At 46.1% G+C, this 26,642-nt stretch overlaps 1 protein-coding gene and 5 non-coding genes across 6 annotated transcripts in view; 2 read left to right on the plus strand and 4 right to left on the minus strand.

Moving 5' to 3' along the window:
* The window catches only part of cntrl (centriolin), a 115,381-nt gene that overhangs the window by 8,237 nt on the left and 80,502 nt on the right, over window positions 1-26,642 (plus strand). Inside the window, exons 10-11 of the mRNA XM_035998904.1 lie at window positions 1,317-1,402; window positions 1,922-2,098. Coding sequence (XP_035854797.1) covers window positions 1,317-1,402; window positions 1,922-2,098 — 263 coding nt within the window. The remainder of the gene's footprint in view (window positions 1-1,316; window positions 1,403-1,921; window positions 2,099-26,642) is intronic.
* On the plus strand, window positions 68-140 carry trnaa-agc. Its single transcript has one exon. It is a non-coding gene; the product is annotated as a tRNA-Ala (tRNA).
* Window positions 1,030-1,111, minus strand: trnas-gcu. Its single transcript has one exon. It is a non-coding gene; the product is annotated as a tRNA-Ser (tRNA).
* Window positions 12,170-12,242, minus strand: trnaa-agc. Its single transcript has one exon. It is a non-coding gene; the product is annotated as a tRNA-Ala (tRNA).
* trnaa-agc lies at window positions 15,480-15,552 on the minus strand. Its single transcript has one exon. It is a non-coding gene; the product is annotated as a tRNA-Ala (tRNA).
* trnaa-agc lies at window positions 22,063-22,135 on the minus strand. Its single transcript has one exon. It is a non-coding gene; the product is annotated as a tRNA-Ala (tRNA).

Raw genomic sequence — 26,642 nt, forward strand, 5'->3', positions numbered from 1 at the left:
GGGAGGGGAGGAGACACGCTGTTGAGTCTTAAAATACAGTCAGTGGTGAGCAGCTTTGCAGTTCAGAGGGGAATTAGCTCAAATGGTAGAGCGCTCGCTTAGCATGCGAGAGGTAGCGGGATCGATGCCCGCATTCTCCAAGAGAGTAATTTTCCTCTGTGTTTGTGGTCAGAGGCAAGTACATACGTGGTTTTACCAGCAGTAACTTAACACAACTCTTGTAAGGGAACATGTTAAATATCATTTAAAAGAAGACGTGATCGTTTGATTCCTGAGGACGAAGGAGAAGGCTTGGTCCAATTGAAAGTTAAGCAAAAGGTTTAATGAACAACATGATGAAAATGATAAGACAAAAAGCAAATGTTACACTGCAGCTGACAGCGGACTGCAAGCCTGCTTCCAAGTGGGGTCACAGTCTGCAGTCCTGAATCTTTCTCAGTATCCCAAATTTATCCTAAAGAAGTTGAGGGTGGTTCCTCAAATGACATCTCTCCCTATTGGTCAGATGTTTTCTCACGATAAGATCCTACCTCTGAATTGTCAGGTTACTCCAGGTCAAGACAAAGGTCATTTATCATGGTAGTGCCAATTCTATTCAAGTTTACAGAGATATGCATTTCCTTTGTTCTAATCAGTCTGGCCCAGCAGGGAGTGGCTCCCCAAAAGGCAGAAGCAACAGTTATCTTTCCTGTGGGGACAATGAGTCTTTCTCCAGTATGCTAAATGTCAGTCATGTCTTAATCATTCTTTGGAAACTTGAGATGGGCTAGTCAGTTGATTCAATCTGGCTACAGGCTACATAAAACTACAAGTACATTGTTTTCATTACATAAGCATGGTTTTAACTTTTTTATCTTCAACAAACACAAAAGTGAAGTAAAGCAGGCGGACTCCGTAGCACACAGACACAGACGATAATGGATAGAAAATATAATGTGTGAAACATATTCCATTGTTTCAAAGAGATTTGTTATATTTTAGAAAGTCCTCTTTTTTTTTGACAAGTAGTTATGAAAGAATATAGCAACTCGACGAGGATGGGATTCGAACCCACGCGTGCAGAGCACAATGGATTAGCAGTCCATCGCCTTAACCACTCGGCCACCTCGTCAGCTGTTTCCAGTCTGAAATTCGTACACAACATCTGGGAGTAATCTGAGCTCCCCTCCCAGAACTGGTGTCACCGCTTTTCAGACTGTAAACTCAGTGTCTTTATCAATATTCTAAATGTTGTTTTATTGTGTGTGTGTGTGTGTGTGTGTGTGTGTGTGTGTGTGTGTGTGTGTGTGTGTGTGTGTGTGTGTGTGTGTGCGAAGCTGAAGTTGACCTGCAGTTGACCCATCTGACAGAGCTGCAGACTGTAGCCGAACACAGAGTGCCCGAGGAAACCAAATCACGACAGGTAGTCTTAGTTTTTAGTTTCCTTTACCTGATGGATAATTGTAGTCAGGCTTAATGCCTGCCATACGATGTCCCTCCCTTCTCGCTTTCCCTACTATCGGGGCTAAGCGCCGCCCAGGACGGTTGGGATTGGCTTAAAGAAATACAAACAAGCCAAAGCGTTTTTTCCCCCTATCCCAGAATAGAGGTGGTGTATGTACTCCATCGCTGACACAACGCTGTGGAAACAGGTCTGGCAATGCGAGATTAGTAATAATTGTTATATTAAAGTACATCTTTTCATCAAAGAGCTCTGTGCTGCTGTGTTATTTTTGACTGCCATGTTTTAAAGACAATATTCACCGTAACGTTATGATATACAAAAGAATAAAGGTTCTCTGTGGAGTGAAACTAAATCTAAACTGAACTTTTTTGTTTACATTAAAACTTCACAGGGAACCTTTTAATTATATTTCCCCTGAAAAACCTAGTTTCGATGCCATTTTCTGCCGTGTCTGAATTGACGTTTTTATCAATTCAGCAGGAGGTGCTGTGTTGTCTCTTCAGTAAACTGTCCGTCCTGGAACAGCTGAGAGACGAAGCTGACGAGACAAAAAGACAGATGGACAGACAGACAGACGAGAGCAGGAAGACAGAGAGAGAGACAGAAGAGCTGGAGACACAACTACTGACACTGGACACCACAGACCCTCAACATGTGAGTGTTATTACAGTGTGTCCATCAGTCTATCTGCTGAAAACCATTTGTTCTCTGTGCTGCAGGATGCATTGAAGAAGTTTATACAAACTCCTCCTGCTGGTGTTTCCACTGCAAATGTTTTATCTCCTAAACTTTGTTTAAAGTGCCCATATTATGAAAAAAACACTTTTTCTGGGATTTGGGGTGTTCTTTTGTGCCTCTGGTGCTTCCACACACATACAAACTTTGAAAAAAATCCATCCATGCTGTTTAGAGTGAGATACAGTTTCTGAATGTGTCCTGCCTACAGTCTCTGGGTAAGCTGTTCAAAATCGGCACGGCTTGTGACGTCACAAGCCGAAACGAGCTGGCTAACCTCAACCATTAGCTCGTAGCATTAGCATGCTAACGCTAATGCTAACGCTAGCATGCTACCTCGTTCTCAATAGCAAAGCACTGCTACAACACAGACAAGTTCACCATAATCTACAAAAGAACTACTTACATGTGCGCCCTCATTTAGAAGTCTCCCAGCTAATCCTGCCTTGTAACTGACCAAAGTTGTAGAAACAGCCTTTCTTTTACTGTCTATGGAGCTAGCTAGCTGACATGATCTACATCTGAGCTACTGCGCATGTGCGAGTGCAATCAAAGATAGTACAGAAGAAGAAGAAGAAAAGAGGTCTCACTCTGTAGCTAAAACAGAGACCAGCTGAAAAGAGGATCTGCAGCAGTGAGAGAGAGCGGTGCAGTACAACAAAAATATGGTGTATATATATATATATATGTTTTTTGAAAATTAAACCATGTAAACCTATTCTGGTACAACTTTAAAATACAATTATGAACCTGAAAATGAGCATAATATGGCTGCTTTAAGGAAGATAAAATGAGAAAAACCACTGTGATGATGCAGAGAGAACCAGCCAATCACCGTGTTTGATGTTTTTGCGTTTCATTATCAGCTCAGGATATTTTTAGCCGCTTAGAATTTAGAGAGAGATTGTCTAAGATTTGACCTCATGTACGAAACAAGAGGAATCTGGTCAGTCTTTTTCACAATCATGATACATCAAAATCTGAAGAAGAGCCACATTTTAACACAGCAGGAGGGAGTTTATTGGAAGAGTGTTTGCTGTTGATTAAGGGGAGTCAGCTCAAATGGTAGAGCGCTCACTTAGCATGCGAGAGGTAGTGGGATTGATGCCCATGTTGTCCACAACACTTTTAACCCTTTCTTCTCTCCACTGTCTCAGGCTGTTTTCTTGTGATCAATACTGCACAATCATTCAGAGTAAGCTAAAGTGGGAAACCGCAGTGTAAAGCCTGATTTATGGTTCTGCGTTGAATCTATGCCGCAGGTATGTGCGTATGTTCATGTAGATATGGACCCTACACCGCCATACCCTACACCGTAGCCTAAATGTACAATGTCGCTGTGATTGGTCCGCTTGGCCGTGGCTAGGCAGCGTCACATTTCCTCCTACTCATGTCCGGGTTCTACTTCTCCGTGAACAAAATGAAATCAAGGAGAGGGTTAACTTTTCCTTCTACAGCTTTCCGACCATGGTCAGAAAGCACAGGGGAGACAATGTGTTTCCATCTCCACCGCCGAAGTTGGCACTCGTTCTGGAGCTAATCACCGTCACTCTCTCACTCGCTTTACCCCACTCTCCCCACTCACACACACATAACGGCTCTGCTATTCTCTTAAAGAGATACGCCAGAACAACGCAGTCCCTCCAGGAGAAGCAGTGGCAGCAAAAACTGTCCTGTCCTGTTAGTAGTGTCCTGTACACTGTCCTGTGACTCCAAGACACTGTCCTGTGACTCCATGACTGTCCCGGGACAGTCAGACACTGTCCTGTGACTCCTATGACTCTCTCGGGACAGTCAGACACTGTCCTGTACACTGTCCTGTGACTCCAAGACTGTCCCGGGACAGTCATACACTGTCCTGTACACTGTCCTTCGACTCCAAGACACTGTCCCGTGACTCCATGACTGTCCCGGGACAGTCATACACTGTCCTGTACACTTTCCCTCGACTCCAAGACACTGTCCTGTGACTCCATGACTGTCCCGGGACAGTCAGACACTGTCCTGTACACTGTCCTTCGACTCCAAGACACTGTCCTGTGACTCCATGACTGTCCCAGGACAGTCAGACACTGTCCTGTACACTGTCCTGGGACTCCAAGTCACTCTCCCGTGACTCCATGACTGTCCTGAGACAGTCAGACACTGTCCTGTACACTGTCCTTCGACTCCAAGACACTATCCTGTGACTCCATGACTGTCCCGGGACAGTCAGACACTGTCCTGTACACTGTCCTGTGACTCCAAGACGCTGTCCTGTGACTCCCATGACTGTCCCGGGACAGTCAGACACTGTCCTGTACACTGTCCTGTGACTCCAAGACACTGTCCTGTGACTCCATGACTGTCCCAGGACAGTCATACACTGTCCTGTACACTGTCCTTCGACTCCAAGACACTGTCCTGTGACTCCATGACTGTCCTGGGACAGTCAAACATTTAGAAGTCTCCCCGCTAATCCTGCCTTGTAACCGACCAAAGTTGTAGAAACAGCCTTTCTTTTACTGTCTATGGAGCTAGCTAGCTGACATGATCTACATCTGAGCTACTGCGCATGTGCGAGTGCAATCAAAGATAGTACAGAAGAAGAAGAAGAAGAAAAGAGGTCTCACTCTGTAGCTAAAACAGAGACCAGCTGAAAAGAGGATCTGCAGCAGTGAGAGAGAGCGGTGCAGTACAACAAAAATATGGTGTATATATATATATGTTTTTTGAAAATTAAACCATGTAAACCTATTCTGGTACAACCTTAAAATACAATTATGAACCTGAAAATGAGCATAATATGGCTGCTTTAAGGAAGATAAAATGAGAAAAGCCACTGTGATGATGCATAGAGAACCAGCCAATCACCGTGTTTGATGTTTTTGCGTTTCATTATCAGCTCAGGATATTTTTAGCCGCTTAGAATTTAGAGAGAGATTGTCTAAGATTTGACCTCATGTACGAAACAAGAGGAATCTGGTCAGTCTTTTTCACAATCATGATACATCAAAATCTGAAGAAGAGCCACATTTTAACACAGCAGGAGGGAGTTTATTGGAAGAGTGTTTGCTGTTGATTAAGGGGAGTCAGCTCAAATGGTAGAGCGCTCACTTAGCATGCGAGAGGTAGTGGGATTGATGCCCATGTTGTCCACAACACTTTTAACCCTTTCTTCTCTCCACTGTCTCAGGCTGTTTTCTTGTGATCAATACTGCACAATCATTCAGAGTAAGCTAAAGTGGGAAACCGCAGTGTAAAGCCTGATTTATGGTTCTGCGTTGAATCTATGCCGCAGGTATGTGCGTATGTTCATGTAGATATGGACCCTACACCGCCATACCCTACACCGTAGCCTAAATGTACAATGTCGCTGTGATTGGTCCGCTTGGCCGTGGCTAGGCAGCGTCACATTTCCTCCTACTCATGTCCGGGTTCTACTTCTCCGTGAACAAAATGAAATCAAGGAGAGGGTTAACTTTTCCTTCTACAGCTTTCCGACCATGGTCAGAAAGCACAGGGGAGACAATGTGTTTCCATCTCCACCGCCGAAGTTGGCACTCGTTCCGGAGCTAATCACCGTCACTCTCTCACTCGCTTTACCCCACTCTCCCCACTCACACACACATAACGGCTCTGCTATTCTCTTAAAGAGATACGCCAGAACAACGCAGTCCCTCCAGGAGAAGCAGTGGCAGCAAAAACTGTCCTGTCCTGTTAGTAGTGTCCTGTACACTGTCCTGTGACTCCCATGACTGTCCCGGGACAGTCAGACACTGTCCTCTACACTGTCCTGTGACTCCAAGACACTGTCCTGTGACTCCATGACTGTCCCGGGACAGTCAGACACTGTCCTGTCCACTGTCCTGTGACTCCAAGACACTGTCCTGTGACTCCATGACTGTCCCGGGACAGTCAGACACTGTCCTGTACACTGTCCTGGGACTCCAAGTCACTCTCCCGTGACTCCATGACTGTCCTGAGACAGTCAGACACTGTCCTGTACACTGTCCTGTGACTCCAAGACACTATCCTGTGACTCCATGACTGTCCCGGGACAGTCAGACACTGTCCTGTACACTGTCCTTCGACTCCAAGACACTGTCCTGTGACTCCTATGACTCTCTCGGGACAGTCAGACACTGTCCTGTACACTGTCCTGTGACTCCAAGACACTGTCCTGTGACTCCATGACTGTCCTGGGACAGTCAGACACTGTCCTGTACACTGTCCTGTGACTCCAAGACGCTGTCCTGTGACTCCTATGACTCTCTCGAGACAGTCAGACACTGTCCTGTACACTGTCCTGTGACTCCAAGACTGTCCCGGGACAGTCATACACTGTCCTGTACACTGTCCTTCGACTCCAAGACACTGTCCCGTGACTCCATGACTGTCCCGGGACAGTCATACACTGTCCTGTACACTTTCCCTCGACTCCAAGACACTGTCCTGTGACTCCATGACTGTCCCGGGACAGTCAGACACTGTGCTGTACACTGTCCTGTGACTCCAAGACACTGTCCTGTGACTCCATGACTGTCCCGGGACAGTCAGACACTGTCCTGTACACTGTCCTTCGACTCCAAGACACTGTCCTGTGACTCCATGACTGTCCCAGGACAGTCAGACACTGTCCTGTACACTGTCCTGTGACGCCAAGACGCTGTCCTGTGACTCCCATGACTGTCCCGGGACAGTCAGACACTGTCCTGTACACTGTCCTGTGACTCCAAGACGCTGTCCTGTGACTCCTATGACCCTCTCGGGACAGTCAGACACTGTTCTGTACACTGTCCTGTGACTCCAAGACTGTCCCGGGACAGTCATACACTGTCCTGTACACTGTCCTTCGACTCCAAGACACTGTCCCGTGACTCCATGACTGTCCCGGGACAGTCAGACACTGTGCTGTACACTGTCCTGTGACTCCAAGACACTGTCCTGTGACTCCATGACTGTCCCGGGACAGTCAGACACTGTCCTGTACACTGTCCTGTGACTCCAAGTCACTCTCCCGTGACTCCATGACTGTCCTGAGACAGTCAGACACTGTCCTGTACACTGTCCTTCGACTCCAAGACACTATCCTGTGACTCCATGACTGTCCCGGGACAGTCAGACACTGTCCTGTACACTGTCCTGTGACTCCAAGACGCTGTCCTGTGACTCCCATGACTGTCCCGGGACAGTCAGACACTGTCCTGTACACTGTCCTGTGACTCCAAGACACTGTCCTGTGACTCCATGACTGTCCCGGGACAGTCAGACACTGTCCTGTACACTGTCCTGTGACTCCAAGACGCTGTCCTGTGACTCCTATGACTCTCTCGGGACAGTCAGACACTGTCCTGTACACTGTCCTGTGACTCCAAGACTGTCCCGGGACAGTCATACACTGTCCTGTACACTGTCCTTCGACTCCAAGACACTGTCCCGTGACTCCATGACTGTCCCGGGACAGTCAGACACTGTCCTGTACACTGTCCTTGGACTCCAAGTCACTCTCCCGTGACTCCATGACTGTCCTGAGACAGTCAGACACTGTCCTGTACACTGTCCTTCGACTCCAAGACACTATCCTGTGACTCCATGACTGTCCCGGGACAGTCAGACACTGTCCTGTACACTGTCCTGTGACTCCAAGACGCTGTCCTGTGACTCCCATGACTGTCCCGGGACAGTCAGACACTGTCCTGTACACTGTCCTGTGACTCCAAGACACTGTCCTGTGACTCCATGACTGTCCCGGGACAGTCATACACTGTCCTGTACACTGTCCTTCGACTCCAAGACACTGTTCCGTGACTCCATGACTGTCCCGGGACAGTCATACACTGTCCTGTACACTTTCCCTCGACTCCAAGACACTGTCCTGTGACTCCATGACTGTCCCGGGACAGTCAGACACTGTCCTGTACACTGTCCTGTGACTCCAAGACGCTGTCCTGTGACTCCTATGACTCTCTTGGACAGTCAGACACTGTCCTGTACACTGTCCTGTGACTCCAAGACTGTCCCGGGACAGTCATACACTGTCCTGTACACTGTCCTTCGACTCCAAGACACTGTCCCGTGACTCCATGACTGTCCCGGGACAGTCATACACTGTCCTGTACACTTTCCCTCGACTCCACGACACTGTCCTGTGACTCCATGACTGTCCCAGGACAGTCAGACACTGTCCTGTACACTGTCCTGTGACTCCAAGACGCTGTCCTGTGACTCCCATGACTGTCCCGGGACAGTCATCCACTGTCCTGTACACTGTCCTTCGACTCCAAGACACTGTCCCGTGACTCCATGACTGTCCCGGGACAGTCAGACACTGTCCTGTGACTCCATGACTGTCCTGGGACAGTCAAACGTTGTCCTGTACTCTGTCCTGTGACTCAAAACACTGTCCTGTGACTCCATGACTGTCCCGGGACAGTCAGACACTGTCCTGTACACTGCCCTGTCACTCCAAGATACTGTCCTGTGACTCCCATGACTGTCCCGCGACATTCAGACACTGTCCTGTACACTGCCCTGTTACTCCCATGACTGTCCCGGGACATTCAGACACCGTCCTGTACACTGTCCTGTGACTCCAAGACACTCTCCTGTGACTCCATGACTGTCCCGGGACAGTCAGACACTGTCCTGTACACTGTCCTGTTACTCCAAGATGCTGTCCTGTGACTCCCATGACTGTCCCGGGACATTTAGACACTGTCCTGTACACTGTCCTGTGACTCCAAGACACTGTCCTGTGACTCCATGACTGTCCCGGGACAGTCAGACACTGTCCTGTACACTGTCCTTCGACTCCAAGACACTGTCCTGTGACTCCATGACTGTCCCGGGACATTCAGACACCGTCCTGTACACTGTCCTGTGACTCCAAGACACTCTCCTGTGACTCCATGACTGTCCTGGGACAGTCAGACACTGTCCTGTACACTGTCCTGTGACTTCAAGACACTGTCCTGTGACTCCATGACTGTCCCGGGACAGTCAGACACTGTCCTGTGACTCCATGACTGTCCTGGGACAGTCAAACATTGTCCTGTACTCTGTCCTGTGACTCAAAACACTGTCCTGTGACTCCATAACTGTCCTGGGACAGTCAGACACTGTCCTGTACACTGCCCTGTGACTCTAAGACACTGTTCTGTGACTCCCATGACTGTCCCGGGACATTCAGACACCGTCCTGTACACTGTCCTGTGACTCCAAGACTGTCCCGGGACAGTCATACACTGTCCTGTACACTGTCCTTCGACTCCAAGACACTGTCCTGTGACTCCATGACTGTCCCGGGACAGTCAGACACTGTCCTGTACACTGTTCTGTGACTTCAAGACATTGTCCTATGACTCCATGACTGTCCCGGGACAGTCAGACACTGTCCTGTACACTGTCCTGTGACTCCAAGATGCTGTCCTGTGACTCCCATGACTGTCCCGGGACAGTCAGACACTGTCCTGTACACTGTCCTTTGACTCCAAGACACTGTCCTGTGACTCCATGACTGTCCCGGGACAGTCAGACACTGTCCTGTACACTGTCCTGTGACTCCAAGACACTGTCCTGTGACTCCCATGACTGTCCCGGGACAGTCAGACACTGTCCTGTACACTGTCCTTTGACTCCAAGACACTGTCCTGTGACTCCATGACTGTCCCGGGACAGTCAGACACTGTCCTGTACACTGTCCTGTGACTCCAAGACACTGTGCTGTGACTCCATGACTGTCCCGGGACAGTCAGACACTGTCCTGTGACTCCCAGACACTGTCCTGTGAATCCATGACTGTCCCGTGTGTGTGTGTGTGTGTGTGTGTGTGTGTGTGTGTGTGAGAGAGAGAGAGAGAGAGAGAGAGAGAACATGTGCTTATGTACCATGCAAAGTTTTCCAGTTTAACTTCCCAAAGTGTTTTGTTCTTATTATGTTCATGTTTCTAAGGATTAAAATGTGTTCTCCAAAACTTTCCAGTTGTCTGTTTTATTTTGTTGTTATATTCTACATATCTCATGGATGGATAGGCCCACAGACGAATGTTATAGCCTATGACTTAAACAGACTTGGTAAGATGCCTAATTATTTTCAAATTTGCCTATTATAATCATCTAAAAAATTATTATTTATTCTTTAAAGTTGAGCTGGCACAAGGAATTTCATTACTTATAATTCCCTTTATGAGTACATGACAATAAACTACTTGCTCAGTGTCTGGGTGTCACAGGACAGTGTCTGACTGTCCCTGGACAGTCATGGAGTCACAGGACAGTGTCTTGGAGTCACAGGACAGTGTACAGAACAGTGTTTGACTGTCCTGGGACAGTCATGGAGTCACAGGACTGTGTCTGACTGTCTCGGGACAGTCATGGAGTCACTGGACAGTGTCTTAGAGTCACCGGACAGTGTACAGGACAGTGTCTGACTGTCTCGGGGCAGACATGGAGTCACAGGACAATGTCTTAGAGTCACCGGACAGTGTAAAAGACAGTGTGTTACTGTCCTGGGACACAGTCATCGAGTCACAGGACAGTGTCTTGGAGTCACAGGACAGTGTACAGGACAGTGTCTGAATGTCCCGGGACAGTCATGGAGTCACAGGACAGTGTCTGATTGTCCCGGGACAGTCATGGAGTCACAGGACAGTGTCTTGGAGACACAGGACAGTGCACAGGACAGTGTCTGACTGTCCCGGGAAAGTCATGGAGTCATAGGACAATGTCGTAGAGTCACCGTGACAGTGTACAGGACAGTGTCTGACTGTCCGGGGACAGTCATGGAGTCACAGGACAGTGTCTGACTGTCCCGGGGCAGTCATGGAGTCACAGGACAGTGTCTTGGAGACACAGGACAGTGCACAGGACAGTGTCTGAATGACCCGGGACAGTCATGGAGTGTGTGTGACTGTCCTGGGACACAGTCAGTGTGTGTGACTGTCCTGGGACACAGTCATGGAGTCACAGGACAGTGTCTTGGAGTCACAAGACAGTGTACAGGACAGTGTCTGAATGACCCGGGACAGTCATGGAGTCACAGGACAGTGTCTTGGAGTCACAGGACAGTGTACAGGACAGTGTCTGAATAACCCGGGACAGTCATGGAGTCACAGGACAGTGTCTTGGAGTCACCGGACAGTGTACAGGACAGTGTCTGACTGTCCGGGGACAGTCATGGAGTCACAGGACAGTGTCTGACTGTCCCGGGGCAGTCATGGAGTCACAGGACAGTGTCTTGGAGACACAGGACAGTGCACAGGACAGTGTCTGACTGTCCCGGGACAGTCATGGAGTCACAGGACAGTGTCTTGGAGACACAGGACAGTGCACAGGATAGTGTCTGACTGTCCCGGGACAGTCATGGAGTCACAGGACAGTGTACAGGACAGTGTCTTACTGTCCCGGGACAGTCATGGAGTCACAGGACAGTGTCTTGCTGCCACTGCTGCTGCACACCAGCGCACATGTCTAAATCCCTACAACGGCGTAGGCCACTCACATAGGCTCAGCGTAAAGCCTACGTACTACTATATACCAGCCTTAATCTATACAAATACAACATATTTTCTAAGATGATCATAGGTTTTATATGCAAAATGTGAATCTGAGTAAAAAGTAACTTTTGCTGTCAGATAAGTATAGAAAATTAACAATGTCAATATTATAGAAGTCTAGCAGAAAAGAAAAATACTCAATTGAAGTACAAGTTAATGTAGCTTTCGGTCACTGGAAAGGATGCATTTAGTTTCATACTGGAGTTCATTTATACATTTATTCATGCATTTATTAATTTATTTATTCATTTGTTTCAGCATTTATCTATTATTATTTATTTATGCATTTATTTATTACTTTATTGCTGTATTTATTTATAGGATGTCCCCCTGTTTGTTGTTGTGGTTAACATTTTAAATGTTGTGATCTGAATCTATGAGTTCATTGTTTGAATTCTCCAGCCAGAACACAGACTGATCTCAGAAGTGGAGAGAGGAAAGGGTTAAAAGAGTTGTGGAGAATGCGGGCATCGATCCCGCTACCTCTCGCATGCTAAGCGAGCGCTCTACCATTTGAGCTAATTCCCCTGTCTGCAGTCACTCCACTGAAAATCTCCTCTCTGACGCTCTCCTTCCTTTCTCCTCCCCCTCCATGCTCATGTGGCTGAAAAGAGATTCCTTGTTCTAAAAAACCTCTGCTGCTCTGGCTTCAGGTTCTGTTGTGAATCTTTGTCCATGTTCAGAGAAACTACAGAAACATCGCGTCTTTAAGAGCCTCTGACCCCTCCTGTGGGTCCCCCTCCGTGAGGGACTGGGTTTTCCGAGTTTTAATTCACTCCCATTGGACAGAGGATGACCTGTCACTCTGCAGATGTGCTCTCTCATTGGCTGAGAGAAAGATTTCCTGTGTTGATTCAAAGCGAGGGGAGAGAGGAAGGGAAGTTTGTAACGGAGAGAAGAACAGAGAGATGAAGTAAATGTGTTTTGGAACTGAGAGGAGGAGGTGTGATGTTGTTAGAACTGATAGAGTTAGAGAAATGGAGGAGGGGGAGGAGGAAGGACATGATGTTGCCCAGCAGCCGTTTGGTGGTCTCTGGGGACGAGACTGTTAGACTGAACTGATTGTGTGAGTACACAAATACCTCTCTGTGTCTGTATTTTGTTCACACTGGTAAAGTGACCAAACAAAGTATCATGAAGTACTCAAAGACCTCAGATTAAATCCACTTGTTTTGTCTGAGTGTGCTGTTGATGGACACTGTCCGGAGATAATCCCCGTCACTCTCTAACTCACTTTACCCCACTCTCCCCACGCACACACGCATACCGGCTCTGCTATTCTCTTAAAGAGATACCATAGAAGGACCAGACACACCAGCGCACAAGTATAAATCCCTACAACGGCGTAGGCCACTCACATAGGGTCTGCGTAAAGCCTACATACTACTATATACCAGCCTTAATCTATACAAATTAGGGCTGTCAAACGATTCATTTTTTTAAAATCGTGATTAATCGCTGAATTTCTGTAGTTAATTGCGATTTATCACATGATTAAAATTCTATTATTTTGCATTTCAGAACAGTTTTTAAGTACATATTAACAATCGAAAACAATTTTTACCAGTGTATCTTGATTGGGAATCAAATGAATGCAAAGAAAGTTACTTCATGAACTTGATTTTAAGATTTGTAATTATTTATTTACTGTAAACAAAAGAAAAATGTGTGAATCTGTCATTATTGCACAATTCCTCCAAGTACCTAACTAAAAAAATCAATAGAGTCAATATAGTGTTTAGTAACTCCTAAATAATGTTGATTACTTACTGACGTCCAGTGATCACCGATTAATGAGCAGCTCATTTCTGCACAAGTCCGTGTTAACACAGCCCATCTCCACTCTTACCCGGCGACAGAGAAACAGGCTGGATAGTCCGGTACACTGTTGTTTCCACAACAACAAAAACACAGCACTCTGAACTCGCGTTGGGAGTTTTGTTGAAGTTGGATGTAGTCCAGGTTTTGTCTAATGAGCGGACACTTGCAAGCAGGATTGATGGAACAGGTGGCCGGCTAGCGTTAGCTTTCCACCTAGCATCACTGTGTCCACGTTCGGACATTTACTGGCTAACGTTCTATCAAAATATCTGTTCAAATACAAATAAAAATGATCTATTAATGTTTTTAATTTAATTTAATGGTGTAAAACTAAAGTGTAACTTCTTACCTTTCTAACTGTTTACTTTAGCTTTTACTTTACAAGAGCCGGCTAAAGTACGCTATCACCGGTGAATTAGCCGTACGCTACCCTTGGCCATAACCGGACACCCCTATATCTCCTCACTATAAACACTGGCCGTTGCTTGTTTTTTCGGGGTTATTAAGTCCCATCAATGCTGTCAAAACTACCGGATCGTACTTCCGTCCTTCATAATAAAATGAAATGCTTCAACAACTCTGAACTATGCAATAAAAGCTCCTGGATTTCCAGTACAGTAAAAATTGAAATTTTTAGAGGAAAAGATGCCTGAGCGGTCGTACTTCTTTTCCTCATCAGAGTAACTTTCATATACTAATTAGACATCTAAATGTCCACGTACATATAGGAAAATTCATACGTAGATTGTTAGATGGGTATAGATAAATTCTGCTAACATTTTTGGTGATGATCGGAAACGTAAAGTACCGCAAAAAGACCGGAAAGTGCGTCGGGTCGGAAGTGTCCGAATATGGCCAATAGCAGCGAGTGGTGTCCGAACGTGGACACAGTGACGCTAGCTAGGTTATACTCCAGCCCCCGTTCGCGTTTCACCGCTGAGGATGTCCCCCCGTGATCGCCCGCTACGGCCGCTGCAGCTGCTTGCTCCGGCCGCCGCAGCTGCTGCTGCTCGCGCCGTCCACCGCTGCTGCCCGCTCCGGCCACCGCTGCTGCCCGCTGGTCAAACTAACCTGTACTGAACATTCATCTCTCCCCCGCCCCCCGAGGGCCGGTGGTCTAGCATCACGTTAACTGTACTACTATGCGTAGCTCCGTAGGTGGTAGCTCAAGCTTGACGTGCTTCGGTGATATTTTAATTTGGCTTTACACAATGTGCATATGGCTTTCGACTTGTCTACGAACCGTCCGGGAGTTTTGGAAAATAAAAAGCGCCATTCAGGATTTCATTGCTGCTGTCTTTCTCCATCATGCTTGCAGCCTGCAGCAGCAGGATGTGTTACGAGGAAGTGGCAGCTTGATGATAAGTAATGGTGCTGCAAAGGGTCAAAATAGTAACCTGTTAGGCACGACGCAAAGCCGAGTGAAGTGTAAAATAAATTAAAAATGCCGACATGCGATTAATGCGATTAAAAAAAAATAATCGCATCGCGTCGGCCCTTAATCGCATCGCAATTAACGCGTTAACGCTGACAGCCCTAATACAAATACATCATATTTTATAAGATGATCATAGGTTTTATATGTAAAATGTGAATCTGAGTAGAAAGTAACTCCTGCTGTCAGATAAATATAGAAAAGTAAAAGTTTCAATATTATAGAAGTCTAGCAGAAAAGAAAAATACTCAAGTGAAGTACAAGTTAATGTAGCTTTCCATCAATGGAAAGGATTTATTAATTTGTTTCAGCATTTATCTATTATTTTATTTATTTATGCATTTATTTATTCATTAATTCCTGTATTTATTTATAGGATGCTTCTTGTTTGTTGTTGTGGTTAACATTTTAAATGTTGTGATATGAATCTATGAGTTCATTGTTTGAATTCTCCAGCCAGAACACAGACTGATCTCTGAAGTGGAGAGAGGAAAGGGTTAAAAGGGTTGTGGAGAATGCGGGCATCGATCCCGCTACCTCTCGCATGCTAAGCGAGCGCTCTACCATTTGAGCTAATTCCCCTGTCTGCAGTCACTCCACTGAAAATCTCCTCTCTGACCCTCTCCTTCCTTTCTCCTCCCCCTCCATGCTCATGTGGCTGAAAAGAGATTCCTTGTTCTAAAAAATCTCTGCTGCTCTGGCTTCAGGTTCTGTTGTCAATCTATGTCCATGTTCAGATAAACTACAGAAACAACAGGTTGTTGCCTCTGTAAGAGCCTCTGATCCCTCCTCTGGGATCCCCCCCCTCTGAGGGGCTGGGTCTTCCCAGTTTTAATTCACTCCCATTGGACAGAGGATGACCTGTCACTCTGCAGCTCTCATTGGCTGGGAGAAAGATTTCCTGTTGTTTCAAAGCGAGGGGAGAGAGGAAGAGAGGAAGGGAAGTTTGTAACGGAGAGAAGAACAGAGCGATGAAGAAGTAAATGTGTTTTGGAACTGAGAGGAGGAGGTGAGATGTTGTTGTTTACTGTGAACTGATAGAGTTAGAGAAATGGAGGAGGGGGAGGAGGAAGGACATGATGTTGCCCAGCAGCCATGTGTGGTCTCTGGGGACGAGACTGTTAGACTGAACTGATTGTGTGAGTACACAAATACCTCTCTGTGTCTGTATTTTGTTCACACTGGTAAAGTGACCAAACAAAGTATCATGAAGTACTCAAAGACCTCAGATTAAATCCACTTGTTTTTCTGAGTGTGCTGTTGATGGACACTGTTGTCCCACAGTGCCATGCAAAGGAAATAGAGGAGCTTCTCCCTGCTGGAGACATGAAAACGAATTGTGAATGTTGGTGAAACAGATCCAGGAAGATCTTAAAAAGTGTGTAAATAATGTAGATAGAACATAATGTACTGTATTAGTAGGTAGTGTGGAGCTGAGACACATCCTGTGTCTCTGTGTGGACTTTTTAACCATGTTAGCACCATCTGTCTGTGACTACATTTACATTATGTTTTGGTTTAAAAATCTTATGTTTATGCCTCATGTCGGCACTACTCTGAGTAGGGTTGCACGATATTTTGTTTCATCGTCTACATCGCGATGTGCGCATGCGTGATAGTCACATCGCAAGACGTTGCGATGTTGACGCTACAACTTCTTTGCTGCTTGATAAAAAAGTAAACTTTCACTGTTCTCCTTTTCCATGATTGTTACCGGCCGACCCTTCCCCTTTAAGACAGCTGGTCATGTGATGTAACGTTAGTCCGACGGGGGGGGGTTGTTATGGGAAGTGAGGCTCTCCCGTGTGTAGAAAAGTACCGTAAGCAGCAGCTGCTGCTGACACAGTGATGCACATGCTTTTCCATGGGTAGTGAAGCTGCAGTAGTCAGTGTTTTATGTTCACTGCAAATACAAACTAAATCACCTGATTAATGCAACGTAATCACGACATATCCCGGCCATTTTTCACCGCAGAAAGCTGCTACCAGCCAGGCTAAAGCTAACATAGTTAGCCTAAAGAAACAAGGCGTCTGTCCCAACTAACGTTATGGTTCGGAGCTGCGACGCTGGAAACGTAACACTAATCTACAACAGCAGTCTGTTTCTGATATAACGTAATTTACACTGATTTAAGTGCTCTTGGATACACAGTTTGTTGCAAGAGTGTGACATGCAGGCTCTGCATGCACAGCAAACCAACAATCATGATCAATTTTAATCAATTTATCAAACAACCAAAGCAGGCCCCGCTAGTCGACCACAACCTGAAATTTAGAGGAAGCAACATGCATGCATTATTAATATCATTCACTTTAGCCTGGATTGATAGTATATGAATACAATGGTGTCATGTCAGTCAACCAGTGTATTTCTTCCTAATTTCCCTCTCCAAAATCACTTCAGAAGAGTAGTCACAGTGCTTACTTGCTTTGGTTTTTGTAAAGCATTAAAGTTCAACAAAGACTGGTTCACATAAGAAAATTTCCTTTTTCATTTTTATTTTCTTTGTAGATGCACTCTCCTACAAAATCACCCCAGTAGTTGAAAATGATTTAGTATTTCTAAATAGGGCTATTTATGTCCTCTTGTAAAATTAGTCTTTTTTTCATATCGCAATATATATCGCAGGGGAAAAAAATATCGCAATGTAAGTTTTTTCCAATATCGTGCAGGCCTAACTCTGAGCCCCCAAAAAGGAGACATTTGGAAAGACTGCTGCCCCGTACATAGTTTCAGTAACAGTTCCACCTTATTGTTGGTCCAAGCAAATAAATCCCTGGTCTTACTTTTCGCCATTTAAATTCTTTTAAAGGGGTGATAGAATGATTATATAGGGCAGGGGTGGCAAACCTGTGGCTCTTGAGCCGTATGCGGCTCTTTGCCTGCTCCTTTGAGGCTCTTACTGTGTGGGTGGGGGCTGTGTTATTGGTGGATTTATTTTTTTATTTTTTTTTTAACTTTTTGAAACATTTCAGATAAGTACAAAAAAAAATAATGCAGCAGAGTTTTGAGGACAAATTCTGCAACCCGAGGAAAAAAAAGCTGCCACAGATCACTTTCCTCATTAACCCTTTCACTGCTGAATCAGATTGTTTGAAAGCCCCTCTAGTGACAAACGAGTGAAAGAGTCGCTTCGAGTGGCACAACCGAGTTCTAGCAAGACCTGAAAAGGATTGTGGATAACAAAGACTTGTCAGATTATGAATTATGAAAACTGCTATATATTATGACTGTCATCAGACCTGGAAGTCACTGTTGCTGTTGTAGTGTGGACGTGCATGTGTTGTGTGGCTTTTTGCTATGGTGCAGGTTTTTTTGTGGCTCTTTATGCTGAACTGGTTGGCCACCTCTGATATAGGGTATTTCACACTGTTCCTTAAGGTCTCCTAATAGGGTATGTAACATTGGTTGGGCTGAATATTGCCTGAATGCTATTTTATTAGGCCCTTAACTACCCTGTGAATATGGCTCTATTTGGAACAAGAGCTTTTCTTCCAAATATGGTATGCTCATGAATATTTAGATGAGCTGCACGCTGATTGGTTTGAGCGAACCCCATAGAAACACATTGGAGACGAGACAGCAGGTCTCATATTTCAGACACTGCAAAGTTATACGTTGTTTGCCGGGTTATTTCGTTATTAAATTCACTTCTGAGACTTTTTTAATGCGAGAAATCAACTATATAAAGCTCAAATATTGGCCGTTTTACGAAAATTGATGGCTAATTGCAAATTTGGTAAGATGTGTCGGACTTTAGGAGCTCCACACAGTCTGACGAGAAAACGGCAACCTCACCCAGTGAAAGTCACCGTTTCTCGGCTACTGGACTACCGGGGCTCCGTGGAGCTCCGTGAAGCTGGCTGGCTGCCAGCTGCCGGGAAATAACTAGAGTATATTTAGTTTGCATTTCGTCACGCCACTTATATAACATCTACCCCAAGGTCTTATAAAGCTAACTATGGTGTTTGATTTCAATTTAATGCATTTTTGTGAACATTAGGGATTTCGTTAGCTGCTACTGTCCCTTCAATCCTAGCTATGTGTACAGATCGCGGCTAGCTAGTGAGCTTCACTTTCGGCATAATTAAAGTCTATTTACAGTTTGAATTTCGTCACGGCACTTATAGAACATATACCCCAATGTCTTATAAAGCTAACTATGGTGTCCGATTTCAATTTAATGCATTTTTGTGAACATTAGGGATTAGCTGCTACTGTCCCTTCAATCCTATGGGTAAAGATCGCGGCTAGCTGCAGGCCCTGGAGCTCCATCAGGGCCTCGGCATTTTGTAGTCCAGTAACCCAGAACCGGTGACTTTGCGCGGGTATGGAGTGCCACGGGCTTCCCTTCGTGATGGAAATCCAGCTAGCTCACAGCGAGTCTATGAAGTAGGACACGCCGGGCGGCGAGGCAGCACCGGCCGCTGTCACATAGCCTGCTGAGCTCCTGCTGAACTGCGACACACAGTCCGACAAAAATAAATCAACATAGTTGATTTCTCGCATAAAAAAGTCTCAGAAGTGAATTTAATAATTAAATAGCGGACCTCTGGAGATCTGCATGACCTAGCTAGATTCAGAAGACTAAGCTGATTGTGTAGTCTATGCAAATATTGGGGCGTGACAAAGAGTAGGTTTTGGGATCCTGACGTCAGCATCCAGCTTTGTTGAGATTCGCCCATTTTCAGCGGCAGTTTCAAAATGTGAGATTTGCAGAGGATAGGGGTATCAATGGGATTTTGAGCTTCTATGTATGTCCTATTTACCCACCGAACTGTCGTTATTCAACTATGACAAGGTAAAATCGGTTTTGCATTCTATCACCCCTTTAATGTGTTCAATGCTTTGGTGTATGACCAAGCGGCTACTTCTGGCCCTGAAACGTGAAGCCAATGCAGAAGTGCCCTAAACTTGCATTCTTTCTAATGGCCAGCAGGGGACGATGGGAAATGAAGTTTAAGCTAATTACATGTGTCTGATCCAGAGCAGGTGAGCAGAGTGTGAACGAGCGGGAAGGGCAAGGATGGAAGGGAGGATTTTGGATGGAGCCCAGAGCGGGTGTATTTAAAAATTTGGAGCGTCGCCTTATCTTCGTCTTATCTTCCTTAGCTTTAGTACCGCTCACACCATGAGTTTGAAGCATGCCCAAGCCTGACTCAGCCAAAATGCATCTGTGTACTGTGCACGGCACACACAAAAATTAGCTGTTAAGGCAAGCTCAACAATGGAGAGAAGTCTTGGATGCCAGGCTAGGTTTTAGCTAAAATTAAAATAAAACACAACACCGCTTTTTTCTTTTTTGGAGGGAGTGGTGAGCAATTTGAGTGAAGTGGGGTGAAATCTGAGTTGAGTGCGCAGCGATATTGTTCTTACTTGAAAGGGATTTTGAAAACGATACCACACTGATAGTGGAAGCGGAGAAGAATGCTGTGTGAAATGCAACGCTACCAAGCCACGGCCACGCAGACCAATCACAGTTGTAGCAGTCTCCATTGCCGCGACGTGTAGTTACATTTTTTGAGAGCCACACGTCAGGCTAAGGCGTAGGGTCCGGCGTAGGGTCCGGCGTAGGGTCCGGCGTAGGGTCTGTAACTCCACGTACCTACGTACGTACTAGGGGTGGAACGGTACATGTATTCGTATTGAACCAAAACGGTACGGGTATCTCGGTTCGGTACATGAATTCACACGGAGAATACACGGTATAAAAATAAATAAAATTTGCATGCAAATTAATTAATGTAATGTGGAACTACTGTTACATACGCGTTTCTTAGGGATACCTAATCTGTAGCCCCGCCTTAGCTCTGAAGCTCCCAAGCTCCGCCTACATGTCGAGTCGGTCCAGTGAGTCCACACCAGAGCCATGTCTTTCTCTATCACTCTGGTCCACACGAAGCAAACTAGTCCCTTCCATATACAACCAAATACGGATGTACTGTAGCTGTATCCCTTCTTGCCTCGACCACAAATGTTTTCCAGGCCCATTTGCTTCACTGTTTGCTCCGCTGTTAGCTCCGCTTTTAGCTCCACCATTAGCTGTTAGCTCCGCCGTTTGCTTCGCTGTTAGCATGTGAAGCGAACGCCACAATTCGCCAACTGCTCTGTGTAACCGAAGCTGCTCTTTTAACACCCCTGCTCTGTGCATTCACATATGAGAGCAGCGCTTGTCTCCCATATCACACTACTAGCTGATTGTCTTATTTTGTTTACAAGTTCCAGATGGAGTCTGGAGATGATGTGGGGTAGCCTATTTATTGTTTACTGTTTACATCTTACTTTATACGCTTCAGGCTGTTGCAGCTAGCTCAGGGGAGAGACTGGATGACACTAGGTGGTACAGCCTGAGACATGCACAATAAAAAAAATTGCCTTCTGCATTTTTGTTATGCTTTTCCCTCCATTGTACCGAACCGTGATGTTTGAACCGAGGTATGAACCGAACCGTGAGTTCAGTATACCGTTCCACCCCTAGTACGTACCCACTGCGTCGATTTAACGCAGAAGCATAAGCATAAGCATAAATTGGCCTTTAGACTACTGAAGCACATGTAAAGAGAGTGGTGAGGGAGAGGTGAGGGGGAGGGGGAGTGAACTTTGGACTGGAGACAGAAGGCAGAAGTAGGTCAGAGGCTTATTTTTGGTGCTTTGCTTGTATGACAGGGGAATCAGCTCAAATGGTAGAGCGCTAGCTTAGTGTGCGAGAGGTAGTGCGATCGATGTCCGCGTTCTCCCCAACAGTTTCAATATTATAGAAGTCTAGCAGAAAAGAAAAATACTCAAGTGAAGTACAAGGTAATGTAGCTTTCCATCAATGGAAAGGATGCATTTAGTTTTATACTGGAGTTCATTCATACATTTATTTATTTACTTTCATTTGTTTCAGCATTTATCTATTATTTTATTTATTCATTTATGCATTTATTTATTCATTAATTCCTGTATTTATTTATAGGATGCTTCCTGTTTGTTGTTGTGGTTAACATTTTAAATGTTGTGATCTGAATCTATGAGTTCATTGTTTGAATTCTCCAGCCAGAACACAGACTGATCTCAGAAGTGGAGAGAGGAAAGGGTTAAAAGGGTTGTGGAGAATGCGGGCATCGATCCCGCTACCTCTCGCATGCTAAGCGAGCGCTCTACCATTTGAGCTAATTCCCCTGTCTGCAGTCACTCCACTGAAAGTCTCCCCTCTGACCCTCTCCTTCCTTTCTCCTCCCCCTCCATGCTCATGTGGCTGAAAAGAGATTCCTGCTTCTAAAAGAACCTCTGAGAGGAGGGAGACAGGGGAGGGTGTTGAGCTTCCTGGCAGCCTGGGGAATTAAGCTTTTTGCCAGTCTGGTGGAACAGGCTTGGATGATCCGGTACCTCCTCCCAGATGGCAGAAGGCTGAAGAGGCTGTGTGACGGGTGGCTGGTCACCCACAATGCTTAGTTTGGTAGATGTCCAGGAGTGAGGGGAGTGGGACACCATGATGATCCGCCCAGCAACCTTCACTATGCGCTGCAGCTCCCGTACCACACAGTGATACAGCTGGACAGGATGCTCTCAATGGTTCCCTGTAGAAGGAACACATGATGGGTGGGGGGGGGGGGGGCCTCTCGCTCTCTTCAGTTTGTGGAGGAAGTAAAGGCGCTGCTGGGACTTCTTGGCCAGTGATGCAGTGTTTGTTGTCCAGGAGAGGTCCTCACTGATGTGCACCCCCAGGAATTTGGTGTTGCTCACTCTCTCCACAGCAGCACCGTTGATGGTCAGTGGGGGTTTCGGGGTGTGACCTCTCCAGAAATCAATAACCACTTCCTTGGTCTTGTCAACGTTCAGGAAGAGGTCATTACCGCTGCACCACACTAGTCCTATCCTCGGTGGATCTGTTACCTCGGTATGCAAACTAGTCCAGGGGTGTCCAGTGTGGAGGGGGAGAGTGGATTTTATGTGAGCCATGACTAGCCTTGGTTCCAACCAATCGCAATTTCTTAAAGCACTTCATGATGTTGGGGGTCAGTGCAATGGGGCGATTGTCATTGAAAGTGGATGGAGAGGGCTTCTTTGGAACAGGTATGATGGTGGTGGCTTTGAACAGCCTGACTCAGAGAAGCATTGAAGATGTCGGCGAAGACATCTTTGAGCTCCTCTGCACAGTCCTTCAGCACACGACCAGGGATGTTGTCTGGACCTGCAGCCTTGCGGGTGTTGATCTTGGGGAGGGTTCTCGTCACGCTGGCTGCAGTCAGGCACAGATCCCAGTTGTGGGGAGGAGGGTGGTTTTCTGTGGGGGGGCATGCTGTTGTGTGCTTCAAACCTGGCAAAGAAGCTGTTGAGGTCGTTCAGCAGAGAGGTGTTGCTGTCACAGGTCTGTTACGAGGGTTTGTAGTCCGTGGTGGGTCTGGAGACCACGCCACAGGCTCCGTGCGTCTCTTTAAAATGTCCGGTTATTTTTTTGGTGAACTTGGCTTTCCTGATGCCACGAGACAGGTTGGCTCTTGCTGTTCTCAGGCCAGCTGCGTCCCCAACTCTGAAGGTGGCGTTCCTGGCCCTCAATAGCCCGTGGACTCTACGTCCACTAAAAGTCCCGTATTTGCCACTGAAAGACTCAGATTATTATATCTCTGACAACTTTATGGAAAGGACCCTACAAAGAAATGGTGGCTGGTTGTTATGGGAAGTGAGGCTCTCCCGTGTGTATAAAAGTACCGTAAGCGGCAGCTGCCGCTGACACAGTGATGTGTCAGTGACATGCTTTTCCGTGGGTAGTGAAGCTACAGTAGTCAGTGTTTTATGTTCACTGCAAAGACAAACTAAATCACCTGATTAATGCAACATAATCACGACATATCCCGGCCATTTTTCACCGCAGAAAGCTAGTACCAGCCAGGCTAAAGCTAACATAGTTAGCCTAAAGAAACAAGGCGTCTGTCCCAACTAACGTTATGGTTCGGAGCTGCGACGCTAGAAACGTAACACTAATCTACAACAGCAGTCCGTTTCTGATATAACGTAATTTACGTGATTTAAGTGCTCTTGGATACACAGTTTGTCGCAAGAGTGTGACATGCAGGCTCTGCATGCACAGCAAACCAACAATCATGATCAATTTTAATCAATTTATCAAACAACCAAAGCAGGCCCTGCTAGTCAACCACAACCTGAAATTTAGAGGAAGCAACATGCATGCATTATTAATATCATTCACTTTAGCCTGGTTTGATATTATATGAATACAATGGTATCATGTCAACCAGTGTATTTCTTCCTAATTTCCCTCTCCAAAATCACTTCAGAAGAGTAGTCACAGCGCTTACTTGCTTTGATTTTTGTAAAGCATTAAAGTTCAACAAAGACTGGTTCACATAAGAAAATTTGCTTTTTCATTTTTATTTTCTTTGTAGATGCACTCTCCTACAAAATCACCCAGTAGTTGAGAATGATTTAGTATTTCTAAATAGGGCTATTTATGTCCTCTTGTAAAAATGTGTCTTTTTTTCATATCGCAATATATATTGCAGGGAAAAAAAATATCGCAATGTAAGTTTTTTCCAATATCGTGCAGGCCTAGGGGACATGTTGCCGTAAGACAGAGGAGTGAGTTGGAAAGAGGAGTGCCAGGAAGAGTTTGTTGTGTTGGAGTACAGAAAGCGTACTCCAACAGTACGCTTTCTGTCAGTGACTCCACCTGCAGGTGGATCACTGACTTCCTGTCTGACAGGAAGTAGCATGTGAAGCTGGGGAAACACGTCTCCGACTCACAGACCATCAGCACCGGATCCCCCCAGGGCTGCGTTCTTTCTCCTCTGCTCTTCTCCCTGTACACCAACAGCTGCACCTCCAGTCACCAGTCCGTCAAGCTTCTGAAGTTTGCGGACGACACCTCCCTCATCGGACTCATCTCTGATGGAGACGAGTCCGCCTACAGGTGGGAGGCTGACCACCTGGTGACCTGGTGCAAGCAAAACAATCTAGAGCTCAACGCTCTAAAGACAGTGGAGATGGTTGTGGACTTCAGAAAGAACCCAGCCCCACCTGCCCCCATCACCCTCTGTGGCTCCACAATTGACACTGTGGAGTCTTTCCGCTTCCTGGGAACTACCATCTCCCAGGACTTCAAGTGGGAGCTGAACATCAGCTCCCTCGTCAAGAAAGCACAACAGAGGATGTACTTCCTGCGGCAGCTGAAGAAATTCAACCTGCCAAAGACAATGATGGTGCACTTTTACACAGCCATCATTGAGTCCATCCTCACATCCTCCATCACCATCTGGTACGCTGCTGCCACTGCCAAGGACAAGGGCAGGCTGCAGCGTGTCATTCGGTCAGCTGAGAAGGTGATTGGCTGCAATCTGCCGCCGCTCCAGGACCTATACGCCACCAGGACTCTGAAGCGTGCTGGAAAGATTGTGGCTGACCCCTCCCACCCCGGACACAAGCTCTTTGAGCCACTCCCCTCTGGCAGGAGGATGAGGTCCATTAGGACCAAAACCTCACGCCACATAAACAGTTTTTTCCCCTCCGCCACTAGCCTTCTAAACAAGGCTCGGAATCCATCCTGACTCTCTCCACACCCCACCTCTGGCTCCTCATGCCACTGTACCTACTCTGCTGTAGCGTCCCTTTTCACTACTGTTTAACTTATTTTACTATTTATTTAAATTTATTTTATCGTTATTAATACGTACTGTGTGTATATGTTTATACTTATATTGTTTATATCTTTTTATCCTTCTTATATTTGTATGTGTGACATGCTCCAACAACACCATGACAAATTCCTCGTATATGTGCAACGTACTTGGCAATAAAGCCCTTTCTGATTCTGATTTCTGATTCTGATTAGTGTTATCTAACCATTTTTACATGTCATGGCTGCATATTTAGATGATTTCAACAATGTGGATAAGTCCAGTCTCCAGTGCAAGATTTAAGAACAAGACTCTGATAAGACACTTGCCAAAGAAAACCAGCCAGTTTTGTAGCTGTTCGCTGTTGTTGTCTTCATTAGTCACATATTAGGCCTTTTTACACCTGAAGGTCTGAACCAAGGTTCATGTTTTTGTTACATTGAATACATGTGATCTGGTTAGTTTTGGTTTCACACTGCAGTTATGTAAGCGCAGTAAAGAACTGTACATTACATAACTACGTCCTGTCATCACATTAGAGCTTAGATCGGCCCAAAAAATCAAGCCCGAACCTGCCCGAGCCCGAGCACGTTGCGTCCGAGCCCGGCACGACACATTTTGATTATGGCATAGCTTTCTCCCCACCCAAATAGGATAATAAGGTAATGGATAAAAAAAAAAAAAAAAAAAAAAAATTGCTTGATCAAGGGTCCGGCCCGGCCCGAGGATGTGGCGGAAAATAACGGCCCGAGCCCGACCCGAGGTCCGGTCTGGCTCGGGTCGGGCACGGGCTCGGGCCGAGAATCTAAACTCTACATCACATACGTGAGCCGCGTTTCCCTTTACTTGTGATTGATTGGTTTGTCGACGGGCTTCCTCTCCTATCCTCACCTATGATCCTCTCTCTGGTGTCGGAGTTTTTCCAAATGACTGCTGCTCTCCCCGTGCTACTGTGGCTCTTTTTGTTTTATTGCGTTTTTGAGAAGCAAGACACAGGAACTTTACCTGGGTTTTGAGGAGCTGCAGCATTTACTCAGAGACAAACTGAAACCTAT

This window comes from Sander lucioperca, chromosome 2 (assembly GCF_008315115.2).
Source record: "Sander lucioperca isolate FBNREF2018 chromosome 2, SLUC_FBN_1.2, whole genome shotgun sequence".
In the NCBI taxonomy this organism is placed as follows: Eukaryota; Metazoa; Chordata; class Actinopteri; order Perciformes; family Percidae; genus Sander; species Sander lucioperca.